Source organism: Lytechinus variegatus, chromosome 19 (genome assembly GCF_018143015.1).
Source record: "Lytechinus variegatus isolate NC3 chromosome 19, Lvar_3.0, whole genome shotgun sequence".
Classification (NCBI taxonomy): Eukaryota; Metazoa; Echinodermata; class Echinoidea; order Temnopleuroida; family Toxopneustidae; genus Lytechinus; species Lytechinus variegatus.
Window position 1 is genome coordinate 16,746,432 of NC_054758.1, and position 18,528 is coordinate 16,764,959.

The 18,528-nt window shown below is 36.6% G+C and overlaps 1 protein-coding gene across 3 annotated transcripts in view; it reads right to left on the reverse strand.

Moving 5' to 3' along the window:
- Positions 1-5,184: 5,184 nt before the first annotated feature.
- LOC121406333 (mitochondrial glutamate carrier 2-like) overlaps positions 5,185-18,528 on the reverse strand; it is a 44,638-nt gene continuing 31,294 nt past the window's right edge. For all 3 annotated transcript variants that reach the window (XM_041597361.1, XM_041597359.1, XM_041597360.1), the window contains 3 exons: positions 14,236-14,495; positions 13,150-13,249; positions 5,185-12,382 (listed from right to left, as the gene is read on the reverse strand). In XM_041597361.1, coding sequence (XP_041453295.1) covers positions 12,153-12,382; positions 13,150-13,249; positions 14,236-14,495 — 590 coding nt within the window. In that variant the 3' untranslated portion in view covers positions 5,185-12,152. The remainder of the gene's footprint in view (positions 12,383-13,149; positions 13,250-14,235; positions 14,496-18,528) is intronic.

Sequence of the window (18,528 nt, forward strand, 5' to 3'; positions counted from 1 at the left end):
GACGCGTACATGACGTGCGTTGCGCAATTTTATTGATCAGTACGCAGTAGTGCGCGTCCTCTTGGCATGATCTGACCAATGCTGTCATGCCTTTTATACTGCGCGCAAGTACTTAAATCTTTGTGAAACACCCCCCAGATTTACAAAGGAGGTCAAAATTCCATCCTGGTTTAGACTCCAACTAGGGTATTAAACATGTCTGCCCTGAATGTGTTCCATGTATATTTCTAGTGCACCCATGGGTAATAAATGTGTATTCATGTTTGTTTGGTTGCACGACATACTCCTGCGACATTAGCTCCTGTCTTATAATCTCAGAAGGCATAGGGTTAGAGTTAAGCTTGTAATAAGAGTTTTTGGTTCAGAATAGTGAAAAGATAAGGATTAGGGTTTATTTAGTTTTTGGAGGTTGGGTTTTATATGTTTGGCTTAACGTGTATATTTTCCATCAGAGTAATTGTCGCCGGAGCAAATGTCATGGAACCGTTCATTTCGATACTCTAGAAGTACCTACATGTAGGAAGGGCTTGGAACCCCATCTATTGTCCAGACATCTCTTATGAATTTGGGCTGTTATGTTGATGTTGGTCATGTTTTGAGTAGTAGTACCAAGTACTTTAACATGTTCAGTTTGTCTCATGTATGAGTTGGTTTTGGATATGGGTCAGTTTGCAAAGCGAACAGTTCAAGGCCACGTAATGCAGAGCATAGCAATGGATCAGACAGTTGCTTTGCACAAGTGATTGCATTAATGATTATGTGCAGTCAATCACAATATATCATCCATATCATTCACTGAGCTTTATGATGTAGTCCAGGGTCTTGCAAAGAGTAACGATTGATCCAATCAATCGTAACTCTAAGGAAATCCATCAGCGTCATAATTTCTTCTACAGGAAATGTACAAAATGCCCTTTGTAAACAAAGGAGAACACACCAAACTGTCAAGAAATCAATGAATTTATGGACATACATTCATATCTAGACAAAATTTTGACGAAACATGCATTTTATGTGTTGACTTTGCTGGCTTTCCATAGTTGCAATTGATCGGATCAATCGCAAGTCCTTGTATAAAGACAGATGGCTTTCAACTGTCATATTATTACACCTTTTGTCCCTATGTGGAAAGTCGGTTTCAATTAAGATGGATTTCTCGTTAAAGGTTTTATTAATGCTTTGACACCTACATGGCAGTTCAGCTATAGCCAGGGTAATAATATAACACCATGTATTGAACGTAGTCTATGCCAACTCTATGCAATAATTATTGGAGCATTCATAAATAACCCAAGCTTTATGTTCCACACTTGTTCTTAGACCCTGATCAATTCAAGTCGTAGGTAGTTGATGGCGAAGGTAGAAAGTGAATGAATCATGAAAAACCAGTGGATGGCTTGCCATAGTTGTGTTCTAGTCGTCATCTCTGTGAAAGCACCCCCCCCCCCCAAAAAAAAAAAATGGTAAAGCCCAGAATGTTAACATTGTATCACATTGTGTATATTGACTGTGTCAGTATTGGTATCCAAGGTACGGTATTAAATAGAATTATATTATGTATAAGAAATTGCAATAATAGTACTCTGTGTTTTAAATAGTGAATTTTGTACAAATTTGAACATCGTACATAAGAATCTAAATTTTGAGTTGTAACGTTATTCAACAGCTTTAGAAGAGCTACATGTAAGTGCATTGTGACTGTAATATTTACCTTATAAAATGTAAGAAATAAGTCTGATTTTGGAAAGACTGCAGATTGCCCGTGGAGCAATCACCATGTTTATCTTCAGATATTTTCTAATGACTCCACAGCATCTGTTTGTAGTCCCACCACATCTGACATGTCACTTTATATTTAGTTGACAGCAAAGACATTTATAGCTGAAGTCTCTGCCTAGATAATGGCCTTCATTATACAAGGTGGAGCGTCGTGGCCCAGTGGATTAGTCTCTGGACTTTGAAACAGTGTCGTGGATTCAAATCCCAGCCATGGCGTAGTTTCCTTCAAGTGACTCATCCACATTGTGCTGCACTCAACCCAGGTGAAGTGAACAGGTACCTGGCAGGAATTTATCCCATGAAATGCGTGTGCACTGTAATCTGAGTAATTACGGCTGCCAAGCTACAGCTGGGGTAATAATATCCAAGTCCTTTGCAAGTGCATAGAGACGTTATTCATAATGTGATATGCTATACAAGAACTGTCTGTTATTATTATTAATGTAGTATATGCTTTGATAGGATAATTCATCACAGTATTATAACAATACAAAGCATCATAACAAAGGTTTTTGAAAAATAAACAAATGATTTATTTTTTACAAATCTGCATTATGTTTTGTCTGAGTGGCTTCAGACTTTTTTAGGATCTGCATTTTGTTTATGAATGCGAGTCAATGCTTTCTTCCCCGGTTATGTTACTGTACCATAAAGTATGTACACTTTATACATAATAGGTAAAGCTGTAATCTCCTGGATATTGGATGTGTGAGGTTGATTATTGCATTTTACATAGACAATGGTACATGATTGTGCCAAAAAAATTATTCTGTGGATGCAATTATTTTTTCTTGTAAAGGTTATTGATAAATTATGGTGTTCAAATTGGTACAAGTTACATTCCTCATTAAATATATATATATATATTATCTGATTTGTATTATATGATTATCAGTGTGTGTCTCTTATAGTTAATTTAAGTACCACTCCCTTTTTTTTCCTCATATAGATGTACTATCAGTTTGTCTTTGAAAAGATCTCAAAACACTCCTTTTCCCTCTTGCAATTCACAGGGGAAAATTAATGATTTGTAATATCTGGGGCCACTTTTTCACCTCACCAGTCAAAGTTTTCTATATTGTATTATGCTCAACTTTGGACCCTATGAGAATTTCAGGGGTTCTTTTATACTAGTTCTCCATGGTTTTTAGGGGGTGAATTCAACAGAAGCCCCAGTGTACCCCCCCCCCCTTCCCCTCTCTATATACAGTGCATCCGGAAAAAAATGAAGCCAGTATTCCCATGACTTTTTACTTCAAAGGCAAATGAATTATGATATTTCATATACATAATCATATGATTCAATTATTTCTCAATATTCAGATGCTTAATATGAGACAAACACTTTTCATGCATTAATGAGCAAGACGAGTTGGAATTTTAATGTCGAAACCGAGTTTCGCAGAAAAATTGGACAAGATTGGTTCATGATACGACGGTGCTTATTCAACGATTGGCTCATTAGCATTTCTTGTGTATTCTTTGTTAAGATTCTCTCACTGATCCCTGAAATGAGAACGGATTCGGATTCACAAGTGAGTTTCTGCGCAAATCGTTTCTAATATGCCTCAATATTTATCGTCTGTAATCTGTCATGCGTGACCAATTTGCAAAATTGTTGGTTTTAATTAGAGATAAGATTCCACTCTTGCCATGAGTATCAAGTTTATAGTCAAGACATTAATTAATTGGAAAATATATTTCTGAAAATGGGTTTCTTTTTGTGGGATGCACTATATATCTTTTTTGTATGTGGATGGGATGCAGTTCCCAATGTAACGTGTGTCCCATTTTCTCATAAAATACATTTTGGTCCCCTTGCCTCTTTTTCTTTCTCCGGCCCTCTGTCTAATTTTGGAATGAATTCCTTTCTTCCTCTTCCTCAGTTCATTTTTTCTCAATGTAACCCTTTGCACGCTGATGTTGCAAATTTGCACATTCATACAAATTAAATTCAACAATAGTAATAATTAGTTTTCTCCCCTAAATTCTTATTAGAAAAGCCAAAAAATGGCAAAAGTTCTCAGACATCATCTAGTATATAATAATCATCAGTATCAATGGTTCAAAATGGAACCCTTGGTTCAAAGAAAATAACTTGGAAACAATTTGTCATTTTTATTCCCCTAAAAGTTATTCAGCGTGCAAAGAGTTAATTCCCACATTTTCCTTTTGTATTCTCTCAATTGTTTTTTCTCCACACCTGTGATATCATCCCTGTACGTCTACATGCAAGAAGACACTCAAGTTTCTCACATGTCCATGTCCAATCAAAGGCCTGCACCTGACAAATTTTTGCCAATCACGACTGACATACATTGGATTTCTTTTTTCTTGTATTTCATCATATCACATAGGTTCATGAAGTGTAAAATTTGTAAAAAATGAACAATTTTTCACAAAACTGTTAAGCTCTTTCTGAGTAGTTTAAGACTTTATAAGGATCTGCATTTTGTTTATGAATGAAAGTCAGTGTTTGCTTCTCCAGTTTTGGACTGTAGCATAAGCAGTTTAATTTGGGAATTCCTTTTGTCTGCTCTGCAGTTCATTCCTTTTCTCAATTTAATTCCTACATTTTCCTCAATTTTTTTTTCACCTGTAATATCTTCATCATCCTTGTACATCATTCATGCAAGAAGGCCCAAACCATTCAAATTTTTCAACTATCCACGTCGAACCAAAGGTCTGCACCTGACAAATTTTGGCCAATCATACACTTAAAATGTTGGGCAACATTCTGTCCACTGTGTTGGGTAATGTATGTTGGTAAAAAATATATATTCTGGGCAATTATTATCCAATCATGCAAATGTTAACCAATTATTAGCTTTTAAAACCCAATTTGGACAGATTTTAACCAATAGTTGTGTGGACAGTATGTTGTCCAGGGTTGGTAAAAGTTAGGCATTTTTTGCCCAACTATTTTAAGAGTGCATTGGTTCATGGAGTGCCCCCCCCCTTGCTTTTTCTCCTTACTCCCATTTAGTTTCTTTCTACCTCCCCCCAATTTTGTTTCCCCCTCTCTATTCAACTCCTTTTCTCTGTCCTCTTTCTATTCATCTCCCCCCCCCCCTTTATTTTATCTCTCTCTCTTTCCCTCTACCACTCACCCTCTCTCATGCTTTTTTTCCTTTTGTTCATCTCAACTTTTCATTTTTTTTCTAACCAAGCCCCCATCCCCCTGTACTCATTCTGGGGCCAGTTGCAGAAAGAACTGTGATCAAACACAACTCAAAAAAACATTGCACAACTTGATTTTCAGCCAATGAAGCATCCATATTCGGGATTTGCGCCTGATATTTTGACTTGCGTTTAAACGCAACTCTTTCTGCAACAGCCCCTGATCTCGTAAACCTTGATTCACACAAAAGCTGAATCTTGTAGAAAAGAAAGTGAAACAAAATATCATTTTAATGATTTTTATTATATCATTTTTTCCTCAAAAAATACCAATTACATCACAACCTCCTCCTGTTCTTCTATTTCTATAAAACATGCAAACATGTTCATTCTTTTGTCATTGCTGCATTTTCAACAAGCCACAAACAAAAAAGGGTCAATATATAGTACTTTTACAAACCCATGCATTACTTGAATATCCAATTTAAATATCACGTAACATTTCATGTTCATATCATAAATATATTTTTGGACAAAATAATATAATTTTGACCACTTCATAACAATAATTTTGTTATCATTTTAATATTCCTTTCCAAATACAGGGATTTGTGATTATATTATGAAGTAGTATGGAATTAAAGAGAACATTTTGATTGGATAAGCACACTAAAGCAAACACTTGTAATGTATAACATGTATGCTCAAGTGACATATTCCCTGAACTTCGGGAATCGGTTTTCTTTAAAGAGCACCTGCTCATCCTGTTTTATGCTATTTTCATGTCATGAAAAATATTCAGATAGAACATGTTTGCTTTGCTGTCTATTCACTTGGAGCTGCACTGTTCTCCGAAATATTGTCTCCAAATACATAAAATAAAGTAAATCATAAATTTAATTTATAATGTTAACCATGAGACCGATAACATAGGTAATGTCCAATACTCTTTTATAAATTCAAATAGAATATGAAACTTTTACTTCCTTTTGTAAAATGGGGGGTAAATACGAACCATGACAAGAAATATGACCAATATATCACTTTTACAATATACTGAATATATTTAACATGTACCGTAACGAATACATATGAGTACAAAGAAGTCATTATAATACTTATTTCATAAGCTGCGAGGGAATTTTATCCAGTAGAATGGCTGAGCATGCAGAAAACTTATTCTGAATGAAAACTCGGCTTTTAGCCAAGAAAATAAATTCCGCAGAGAAACTTCTCAAAGATAAAAACTATAGCATAGAAAAGGCATTTCATGAAAACTATGAAGAACTTGTACATCATTAGAATATCATATAATGCATCTTTCATTTATTCATAGTGATTTATTTTGTTTTTGGCGATGCTCTATTTCTAAGAAGTGGCAAAGTTTGCCAAGGCAACAAAAGCAAAAAAAGAAAACTTCAAGAATGAGGGTGACATTTACATGCATATCTCATGGAAATTTTTTCTTCCCATATTTTTCTTCCAAAAATTTCTGATGTTACAATTAACAGCAGTTGGGAATCGCATCACATTTTAATGTGAATGGTAGCAGTACTTATGTTATTAGCAGCTACACGTATATACAGCTTAATCTCGCAGCATCTTCACATATTTCTTTTTCAAGATGAAACATAAAATAGACATCACTTACATTATAAATGGCATAAATATCTCTTGCCTTATTTTGGTATTTTAAAAAAAGTTAACTTTTTGACAGTTTGGGCAGTCTAGTGGACATCAAATGTACTAGAAGTTGTAATTTATTTCAATTGCTAATGGAATTTCAAATTCCATTTGCATGGGTCAGAAAGCATTAAAGCAATATCAAATATGACAATAACAATGAATGGGTGTGTATTTTGCTATTCTGCTTGATAGATTGGATATCTTGGGATGCTAAAATCAACTTTAAGATAATCATCCAGAAGCTTGGATGGGGAGTATATAATACTATGTCAAAAATATAGTTTTCGTACATCAAAAATATATATTTCAACGAGCAAGCTAAAGCAACACTGAAAAAAATAACAATTTAAAATGAAAATAAAACTGTAAGAAAAGCAATGAGAGTTACACTCTATGAATTCCATATTGATCTATAAAATAAAAATGATTTCATGTGTCTTCACTAAGATGGTGTGCTGATTACAGCCTTAATGACACATGTGCCCTTATGACACTGATACATTTTCATCTGTGTTGTGTAAGTATTTGGTTTCTCAGTTAGGACCAGAAAGACACATGTCAACACTATTCAGATATGAACTTGAACGCAATTTACATTTCTATTTCCTCCAACTCTTACGTCCTTATGTCAAAGAATACCGGTAGTCTCATCTGCTATAACAAGTATTTTCCTTTACAGAACATAAGGACGTAGATCCAATGCTACAAAACACAAACTTATGCATTGTACATGCAAATCATTACCCATTTATTGCTGTGGATAATCAACTTGGCATATGCAGCAAAAGTCCTTCGGACTTGAAAATAAAGAGAAAAATATTTACAGATAATTCCTGGTATTGTCGGATACGCGGTAATATTACATTCGCATACCCTAGCACCAATCGGCGAAAAATCAAAACGTTTTAAGACACAACGATATCACATGCAAGTGGTAACACATCATACGATCTTTGGTGAATACATGCATGAAAAATAATAGCATTATTCTTTTGATCAGTATTAATAGTTAATGTACTGTATACACTATGAAGCAAACTTCAAAGGAAAATTATTCCATTGTACTTTTTAGAAGGTCTGCTATGCAGTTACAGAATGGCACATATAGTTAAGAATATGAAATGTAAAAGTGAACTGTTATGAGAGGAAGAACAGAAAAGATGAAAATGATAGAGAGAAATAGAGAGTGAAAGAGAGAAAGAGATAGAAGCAAGGTGAAAAGGGGATTTCCCTTCGAAATAAAACATGAAAATGGTAGAGAGAGAGTGAAAGAGACTGAAAGAGAGAGAGAGAGAAATGGAAGCAAGGTGAAAAGGGGATTTCCCTTATAAATAGAACGTATATATTTCACATCTCCCTTGCATAAGGGAATTGATGTAGAAATACTGTTTATAACATGGGATGCATTGTACTTCACAAGACACATAATAGTTTTCTTTTTTTTTCCCTTCAAATAATAACATCTTATTTACATATAATACATACATTAACCATCAACCCATTATTGCTTTATTTTAACTATTCTATTTTCTACCCTAATACAAGAAATTCTGTTATCTACCCTTTCTAATCTAATATATTCCATTCTCTAACCCTTTCTATTCTAACAACACTAGTCTATAATGTTTAGTTGGCGAAACATTAAAAGAACCAATGACCAAATAAAATAAGTTGACTATTTTGGAGCTTTTCATGAAGTAACTTGTCATTGAGTTTTCACAGACAAGTTGTTCAATCAAAAGGGAGGATTTCAGTAGCTTATAACAATTGTTAATGAAAATCAAATGTAAATAACTTTGTGAAAAACTCCCCTTTTATCAGCAAATGGATATTATAAATACAGAGCTCAGCTAATGGACCAATAAATAAAAGTGGAAGATCTGTTTGGTCAAAATCAGAACTTTGCCAAATATTCCATGAAGATTACCATTTCAAGACATCTTCAAATATGAATTGAGGGAGGGTATATATTTTTCCTTTAATTTTTTTTATCTTGATGTGTATTTCACATCAAATCAACAGCTTAAATGAAAGGAAAAATTGGGGGGGGGGTTAACACAAAATCCCAATTTTTTTTAGGGTATCAATTTCTTTAATGATAGTTGCTTTTCATCTTTTTGTTGGTGGATAGCAATATTGCAAATTATGAACTGCTTTAACACAAAACAATGCAAAGTATTCGCACATTGGCAGGAACCATACACATTTCTATCAAAACATTTATGATTTGCATTTTATGCGACACAAATATATTCATAATATATTGTGAATACATGCATAAGATACCATACCATGAATTGATCATAGTATGTTTTTTCAATAAAATGTACACAGTGGAGCACCATGTGATTATTACGAATGCACAGTTTACAAGTGATTTCAATCATTTGTGCCCATAATACTGCAACAGTTACAACTTATCAACACATTGTTAATGAAAGCCATTTCATGTCAGGGGGGCTGTTTCACGAAGCTGTTCGTAAGTTCAGAGCAACTTTAAGAACAACTGGTGATCCTTTCTCACGCACTTAAGCATCGCCAATGAATATACCATTTAACACAAAAAAGGACCACCAGTCGCTCGTAAAGTCGCTCTTAACCTACCAACAGCTTTATGAAACACCCACCAGGAATATTAATCATACATGAAACATCTACAGCTATATACATGTGATTAATTTCTCTGGCAACATTGTAAGTTTTTCATTTGAAATTTCACACAAGAGTCATACACATAAACAAATATTCGACAATTTTTTCTTGCGATCTTTGTAAGAGTGGTTCATGTGAAAGTATCACTAAAAGGTCTTACACACACAATCACACTTCAACATGACTCAATACAATCTGTTCAGAGACGAAAGAGCCTATATGAAACCTAAATAGTGCCCTTCTGCATCTGAACAGACCACACGGATATAAGGGGAACATTTCATGAAAAGTTTTTCATTCAAGAGCAATCTTAGTCAATCAGATGCTAGGATTTCAGTAGCTTATAACAATAACTCTTTGTTTCATGAAACACTCCCCGGGAATGATGATGATGGCATGGACGGAGTGAAGGTTATATGAATGGAAAGGCGATGGCAGTCGAGTCGAGGTGGAACAGATGAAAAATAAAAATAAAAGGACATATCTTACAGTCCTTCTACCTACTCACTGTATACTACACCAATCGATAACATTCGCATAAGCCGAGCTGCCAACCTGACCAGATCATTTCAGTATTTTAACAGCTGAAAATCAGTTTTTAGTGAGGAAAGCAGTATTTCAAAGATATACCATACCATAGGATAACACATAAAACTGAAACTTTAGAAATCAGTATTTTGCATGAAACCAACAGTACTCTCATTTTTCAGTACTAAATGCTGAAAATCAGTGCTAGCTGGCAGCTCAGCTCTATTCCTGCCAAAATTGGAAGCTTTCGAAGGACCGAGCACGAGCAGATCAAACTTTAGCCAGATCGACAGTCCTCTCTGCGTACCATTTTCGAAAGCTCCCTGATGTTATGTGAATATACATCTATCAATCTCCCAGAAACCTTTCCGTTTTCGTTCTCCTCCAGTTGCCAAAATTCCTTCAATGTTCTGCTGTTTATGCACTAGTTGCGACTTGCGAGCAATGATTTCTTTTATTTTACAGGAGGTAAAAATATCGGCTATTACAAACCTGTCTTTTTTTTTCCACTTCTCCTAGAAGTGGACCCAAATAAGTTTAGAGAAATCATACAAATAATAATCACCATTAAAATATTGCAGATAGGCATTAACTGTGCAGCGCAGGTAAACACTAACTTCCATACTTTTGCCGACATAGCACAAAATGATGTTGATATCCATGCAAGGAAAATAACCATCGCAAAAATCCGAGCCTGAAATTTTCGCTTGGGATCTTGGATAATATTTCAGGCTTCATTTCAGGAATATTTTCAGCCATGAATACGATATAACAATACCTTGCAGCATCAGAATCAGCATTATTTTTCTTAACCATTGTCATCAGGCGTTCAGGCTACTCAAAACGGCTACAACAACCAATTTCAGTATAGGAATGAATGGCCGTGGTGACATACTTCTGTTTTCTACAAGTTTAGGCCAATCACATCAGAAGCCCATTTATATTAATAAAATATCTGGAAAAGATCTACTTACGAAAGACTTTTCACCAGTCTTCGTTATAAACCTTACATATTGCAAAGACACTCCATTACAATAACTGGATACATATATTCATCTTTGTTTGAAGACGGATGAATTCATGAAATAAACAATACTTTTAAAAGTAAAGAAATTATGGGCCGAAATTAAATTAAATAAAATGTGTCAAAATCTTTTTAAAATTCCACACAAGATTCCCCTTTTAACCCATTATGAACTGATACACGGATTGTTTTTCATGCATGAGGAGTGAAATAAAAACACAAAATACTGTTGTCATGTAAGCACTCATCACACATATGATCAAAATAGAAATAAATAGATTAATTAAATAAAAAAAATTGTACAATACAATACTGAGTTGTACTAGAATCAATTAATTCTGTAATGATAATCTACAGAAATTCTGCAAATTGCATTTTTTAGAGTTGATATCTCCCATAACTATCCTGATAATTGATGTTGTGGTGGAAATGATTTTCCGTTTAATAGCCCATTTTCCCGGTAATCCAAGAGCATGGAATGAAATGGAAGCAAGTTAAAAGAGAAATTTTTGAAAAACCATTGGCGTTGCTTCACATCAGGATAAATCCTCCGATTCAAAGCAATTCCTGACTTGATAAGAAATTTGATACTCTATACTAACAATACAAGTACACTTTCCAACATTCCATTTGACTTGGTACAATTGAAGCGACAGACTTCGCATACGAAATGAGAATGTTCAGTCCCATATACCTAGATCTGTGTAAGTTAGCCAACTTTAGAATGCACTTCTAACGGAATCACTGTGAAAGTGTTTCTATGCAACTCTGCATAGAACCCACATTAAAGGGATGGAGTCTACTCTAATCAAAATCAACAAAGCTTTTCAGAGCCAGGAGGGCATTGGCTGTGTGTCATTTGTGACTTGTGCCCTTCTGGTTCTAATTATCATCACATGGAAAAGGGTGAAAGTCACAAACGACACGCAGCTAATGGCCTACCGGTTTTAAAGCTGATGATTTGAATCACACACTTAAAAATTTCATGTCTCTTTGTCACCTCATCCATTTTCGATGACAAAGAATAAATTGCACCAGACATCTCGCCTTTAACCTACAGCTTCACAATCACCTAACCCCTTTTATTCCGATTACCAAAACAAGTTTGATGTACATGGCAAAATTAGGATTTAAACCACAGATCACGTTCCAAACTCCCATAGTATCCTTATAATATTAATACTGTGTAACATCAAAGACTGAGGTTTCAATAGCTGGACGAGTCAGCTCTCTGAAGATCAACATACATCACCATATGATAAGAAAACCAGACAGAGAGGCAGTGCGACAGAGCATGAAGACAATCACAAGCGTAGATGATCATGAAGCAAGGTGAGGCGATGACAGCATCCTAGCCGCTTCCTCAGAACGACAGTGTGTTGAAGCGGTCGATGACGTACTCGCCGACGCCAAAGTAGTAGACTGCCTGGGCGATGCCGAAGAGGGGTGCGATGACGAGGATTCGGCAGGTGGCACCTTTGAAAAATGCCTGAGGTCCTTCGTTCTTGAGGATCTTGGTGAAGCAGTCCCGGACACCGGTGTAGGTTTCCTCGCCCTCGGCGTGCTCTAAGAGTTGTAGTCTGGTCTTGATAACTGTGAAGGAATCAACAAGAGAACACCATGATTAAATAAGTTCAGACTATCAAAAATATTCGTGAGGTTTGATAAAGGAGACCTTGGCAGCATTTCATCAACAATTATGTCTGACCAACTGTCAGTTATGTCAACTTTCCTTGATTCTGATTGGCTGAGAAGCACTGTTACTATGGTTACTGTCAGATAAAACATCCAACAAGTCCATTCATGAAACTCTCCCAAGGAGATAACAATTTCCAAGATTATAACCTGCATGTGCAATGAGAGGCAAAAAGTAAATGGCGTTTGCACAGTGCTCCCCAGGGAGTGGGAAATGTGCAACTTGATGTGTGATCAAGCTACATGTACAAGTCCATGACTCTGGCGATGATATATCTGTAAAATGAGCCACTGCATAGAATGTTATTCAAATAGGAGTAGATATATCTATACGCATTATAATTGCAAATGGTTATGGGAGGTTGTAAATCTTGTATGAACTGTCTTGAAATGTGACAACATCTTTAAATACAGAGACTAGTTTTTCTGTTCCTTTTGAATGGCCTTGGTGGACAGGGGGCTGTTTCATGAAAGTTGTCAGCACTGACGCAGTGCCTTTCTCAATCTGACAGTTACCATAGTAACAGTCAGAGGCTAATGCCTCTCAGCCACTCAAAACCCAAGGATTTCAGACATTGTCAGCGCCGACAATTCATTCAGTGCTGACAACTTTCATGAAATGCACCCCCGGTTTTTATGCAAACGTTGACAAAGCATCGACTTACCATCAACGGGGTTGACCGAGACAGCGGCTGTTGTGGCAGCTATGCACCCTGATACGAACGAGTGTAAGAAACTAGCTCTCCCCGTCTCGGATTGGAAGCCCTAGAATACAACAAAGAAGATAAAACATTCAATATTAGCAGACCTGCCAACCTGAAAATGAAAAATTGTATTCTGTGATTAAATAAACTGTATTCCCCCCCCAAAAAAAAAAAAACATTTCATAACAAAATGTGTAGCACATTCACTCATCGCGGCACTCAAGCTGCATGCAAGCTAAAATGCGCACTGCTCTTGCAGATTAAAAAAACAAACATTGAAACGTTTCTATACATGTGTCTCACCCTGGTTTTAACAAAATGATTGAAAAAAAGTTACCTGAAATTACATTGATCTATTAACCATATTTGTGTAAGTTTTATGAAATAGAGACATTATAGTGATGATTTTTTTGTTTCTAAAACGTGTGTTTTAAAGAAAAAACATACTGCCGTATTTTGGTTGCAAAAACGTACTGATTGGCAGGTCTGTATTAGGTCTGAGACCAATATGTAGAATGGGTGTTTGAATCATTTTTTTTCTTAATAAACAATGAGCTGGCCCTTTATGTTGTCTTATGGTTTCTTCTGTCTTGTTTGAATATGTCTGTCTTAACCTTGCATTGTATTCATTTGGTTGTCATATAGTGGATTTTTGTTGTAGGGCCTCCAAAGGCAACAGTATACCAGAAACTGAAGGTGCCATCCTACTTATTAAAAAGAGACTGGTAAATAGATAAGACGTAAATAAAGTATTTCAAATACTCATATTTTATTCTCAAGTCAAGCCTTCTTAAGCCACCACCTATCTACAATTACCCCAAATTAGTTTAAATGTTAATAAAATTCCCAATGAAAACTATTTTTTTTCAGGAAAATGTCCATAAAATCACCTGCTCTTCAAGAAAGGTATTGGTAATTCAATCTGTAAATTTCTTCATATTGTTTAGTCTTGATATACAACCTAAAAGCACATGGGTTTTGAGTCCACTTGATCTGAGGTTAATATGGGACTTTGGAAGCAGAAAGGAGTATGCAGGTTGTTCTCACCAAGGCATTGAGATGTGCAAAGAATGGAAAGTAGATCGCGGAGAACGGGACGTCCCTCATCATGGTGGCCCCGAGACCCTTGTAAAGACCAAAGAACCCCTTCGTCTGGATCAGGTCCCGTGCGATAGCCATGCCTGAGGACGGGACGGTCCGGGTGTTCGCCGAGTAGGAGCGGGCAAGTACTGGGTTGAGTTTGCCTGAGGCTGTGAGGTCGTTGACGGAGACGGAGCCGACGCCGTTTGGTTTGAGGAGAAGCGCTTCTGTAAAGAGAACGAGCATTGGAACGTGTTAAATTTGACTTTGAAAATCCAATACAGAGAATAACTTCAAATCATGTTTATTAATGGCATTGACACAAGAAATTAAAATCAAACTTTAACTGGAGAAGAGTCTGCTCCTACTTACAGTACACTCTAAAAAGATCCTCATGAAATTGGGGTAAAAGTTGAAAACTGAGGTGAAATCAGAGTTACTCCCTTCTGGCTGTACCTGTCAGCTGACAAAATGCTTAGGTGATCATGATGTCCATGCGTGTTTATCATGTATTGTCCATGTTTGTTATGTTATTACTATAAAACCTAGCGGGTAAACTTCCAGTTTCCTTCCTCACCATGGACCTTAACCTGGTGTTCATATTTTATTGACATGTGAAATCAAATGACTGGAGTTAAACCTAATTCTTTTGGGGGCGGTGGGGGGGATCAGCCAAGATAAATGGACTTCCTCACATGTGACTTTGAACACGTGAGAATAAATTAAGATCTTTAGATCATGATTTTTATAAATTTTATTATCATCATTATGTTATGTGTCCATGTTTGGTATGATATCGCTATTGAATCCTCATCCTTGCTAAAACCTCAACATTGTTTATTCTAATAATATATGGGAGGAGGGGGTGGGCAGTCATAAACCTGTGTACACAGTTATTAACATATAGGAGCCAATGCGATGTTGTTCAAACCTTTTTCTCTCCAACTTTCAGAAGTTTGAATCAAATGTGATATCCACAATCAGTGGGTGAATGATAGCTAGCATGAAAGCAAGCTAGGTCATGTCTTATAAATACTTGTGAATGGTTCAAATTAACCGATATTGAAATTGAAATTAGTAGTGTACTTAAAAGATAGGAGTTGCAATCAGTAATAAGTAGATTTTGACTTAAGCCTCTGAATTCCAAGTATAATAACAAGACAGAATAAAGATTTCATGTCTGGTTAACTTTTTGATCCATGACTGATCTTCATTACGCCTGTGTCATGACAGACCAATTTTTCTAATAAACCACAAATTAAACTAAAATATTCCATGAACTAAGAATGACAGGGAAAATATATCCAGGGGGCCGTTTCATAAAGCTGTTCGTAAGTTAAGAGCGACTTTAAGAACGACTGGTGATCCTTTCTTACGGGCTAAATCATCGCCAATGAAGTATTACCATGTACTACAAAAGGATCACCAGTCGTTCTTAAAGTCGCTCTTAACTTACGAACAGCTTTATGAAACACCCACCAGGGTTCAGATTATTAAAAGGTAGTTAAATTGCTTCACATAGGAGTTAGATGGACTTCCTCACGTGTGACTCTGAACACGTGAGAATGAACTTGACCTCGATGTCACAATAATATGGCAGTGAATGTCAATATGCTCATAATGGGATGTTCACTTCAAGTTCATTGTTTCATGATTGTTTCAAGAGGAAGGAATGTCAGGAAATAGAGGAAAAAGATGGAGGGATAGAATGGTAGAGGGAGAAGAGAGCGAGAGATAGGAAGAAGAAAAGGGGGAAGAGAGGAGAGGAAAAGAATGGAAAAGGGAAAGGAGATGAGGGGAGAGGGAAGATCTATGGAGAAGGGAAGTGAGAGGAAGAGGGGGAAAGGAAGAAGAAAGAGGGGGAGAGAAGGGAAGAAGAAAAAGGGGGAAGAGAGGAGAGGGGGAAGGAGAAGAAAATAATGGAAAGGGAAAGGAAGAGACAGGAGGGGGGTGATCTATGGAGAAGGGGGTGAGAGGGAGAGGAGGGGAGAAATGGGGAGAGAAAGGAAGAAGAAACAACATGGGGAAGAGGAGAGGGGGAGGAGAGGAAAAGAATGGGAAAGGAAGGGGAGATATCAAAGGAAAGGTGAGTGAGAGAAAGAGGAGGGGAGAAAGAAAAGAGGCCAAAGTGGGGGGGGCAGGGAAACCAAATAAGATGAACATGGAAAGCTTAGCTGTAAGATAGGGAGAGGAAAGGAAAAAAAGAGGGGTACGATGGATTGGGGAAGAGTACACAGTTGAAAGAAATGGGATGGGGCAAGTAAGGATAGGAATGGAGTACCCACAACACTATGGCCCGTATTCTGAAGTCAGGTTTAACTTAGACCATGGTCTAACTCTGTGCTAAAATTATGGGAAGCCAAAAGTGTCAAAATTTTTATTAAGTTGTATGTTTCTAATTTTTCACTGCTCTTTCCTGATTCATCGATGGTGAAGACAATCATCTATTTATACTTCCAAGACAATTATGAATGATTTGAGAGCCGAATGAGCTGATTATGATATCTTTACTATTAGTGATTTATGTAGCAATTGGCTTTCCATACTTAAACCACAATTAAGTTAAACCCGACTTCAGAATACGGGCCTATTTGTGGAGAAGATATCAGGGAAATATAAAAAGAATACATGGAGATGTATCAATACTGGTCGCCAGGGGAGGGGAAGAACACACTGAAATTCAAATTTCCATACAGAAGTACATAGCATTTATGGGCAGAGGTCGACCCCCCCCCCCTCCCCCCCTCCCCCCACTCAACAGTACTTTGCAGTCCCAAAAGTTGCAAAAAGGATCAACAACAAAAAAAATGTTGAATAAAATGAATCAACTGAACTGCACACCCCGCCCCCCCACACACATATAATTGTCTCCCTCAACCAACCACTGCCATCATCAAATTTTTTTTTTTTCAGTCCCTCGCAGGTGCAGGGCGGTTTGCATGATCTGCAGCCGTCAAGAGCAGGGCACTTTGATTTCATCCTTCCTACAAGTGTACCATCAAAATAAACAAACTCTCTTTCAAACATTTCCTGTATTATGTGAATGAACCTTGAAATAATCGCCACATGTATCTATCATGCCTAAATATTGTGCCTGGTCCGTGTTGCTCGCGTGATCTATCGGCGAATAACCTTCAGAATAACATGCAAACTTGTCAAACACAGGTTTTCTCCTGCCAAATATCACTTCAACCAAGTACTTTATATTCAATTCAATTATGAGCAGAAAATATCAGATTCCAATTAAGTCACCATCTACTCTTCATTTGCAAAGTAAAAAGGAATATAGATAGAAAACCTATTGCAATCATAATATACAATTAATGCACATTTATGAGTGTGTTATGACGATGCAGCACACTCGAGGGTATTTACAATTATGCGAAAGCAAGAGGCGCTTGCGCCGAGTGCTTTTGCATAATATTGTGAATGCCCGAGAGTTGCTCGCATCGTCACTAACATCACGAATCTTAAAATGTGCATTAATTGTTTTATAAAACGGGTCGGCAAAATGATTTTTTTTCATGGAAATCTTGTTCAAATCCCTCCAACTTGTGTACGATCGCACAGACAAAGAGATCACAAGACTGTCAATTATGACATCACAGGCGTATCTAACAGGCGTATCTACTATGCGTGCCCAAGTAAGCGCATCAAAATCCTAGCCAGCCTCTTAACTGAACGCGTATCAGTTTTTACGTGCTATTGGAACTAATGCTGCACAAAAATTGCATAGTGCTGCACAAAAAATGCACAGTGCTGCACAAAAATGCACGACTGGAAGGCTGCGCATAAAGCATGAACACGTGACTTGCATACGCACTCACCATTGGCTACATCCTTGAACCCGTTTTATAATGAGGATTAAACCAAACATTTTAGGTAGGAATTTTTATTACCATTTCTAATTTATCAAAAAGCAACAGCTGGCATCGGGGGGGGGGGGGCAAACAGTGGTGCGACCTTTGCTTTAATTTTTTTCATGCAACAGATGTCTGGGTTTCATAAACCCTTGTATATGTAAATTAGACATCCAGCTAGAACTGGAAACATCTGGAATTCATTTCATTAATTGCCACTGGGTTAACCATGCTGAACTGTATTTAAAATAAATTCCACTCGTGGCAACTACCACAAAATGATATCAAACTGATATCAACATTCAAATCAATTATTAAATAAAATGAATACGCAAATGATTGCGCCTGTATAAGCCAAATTATTGTGGTAGATAAAATGAAAAATATGGCAGTTGTTTTT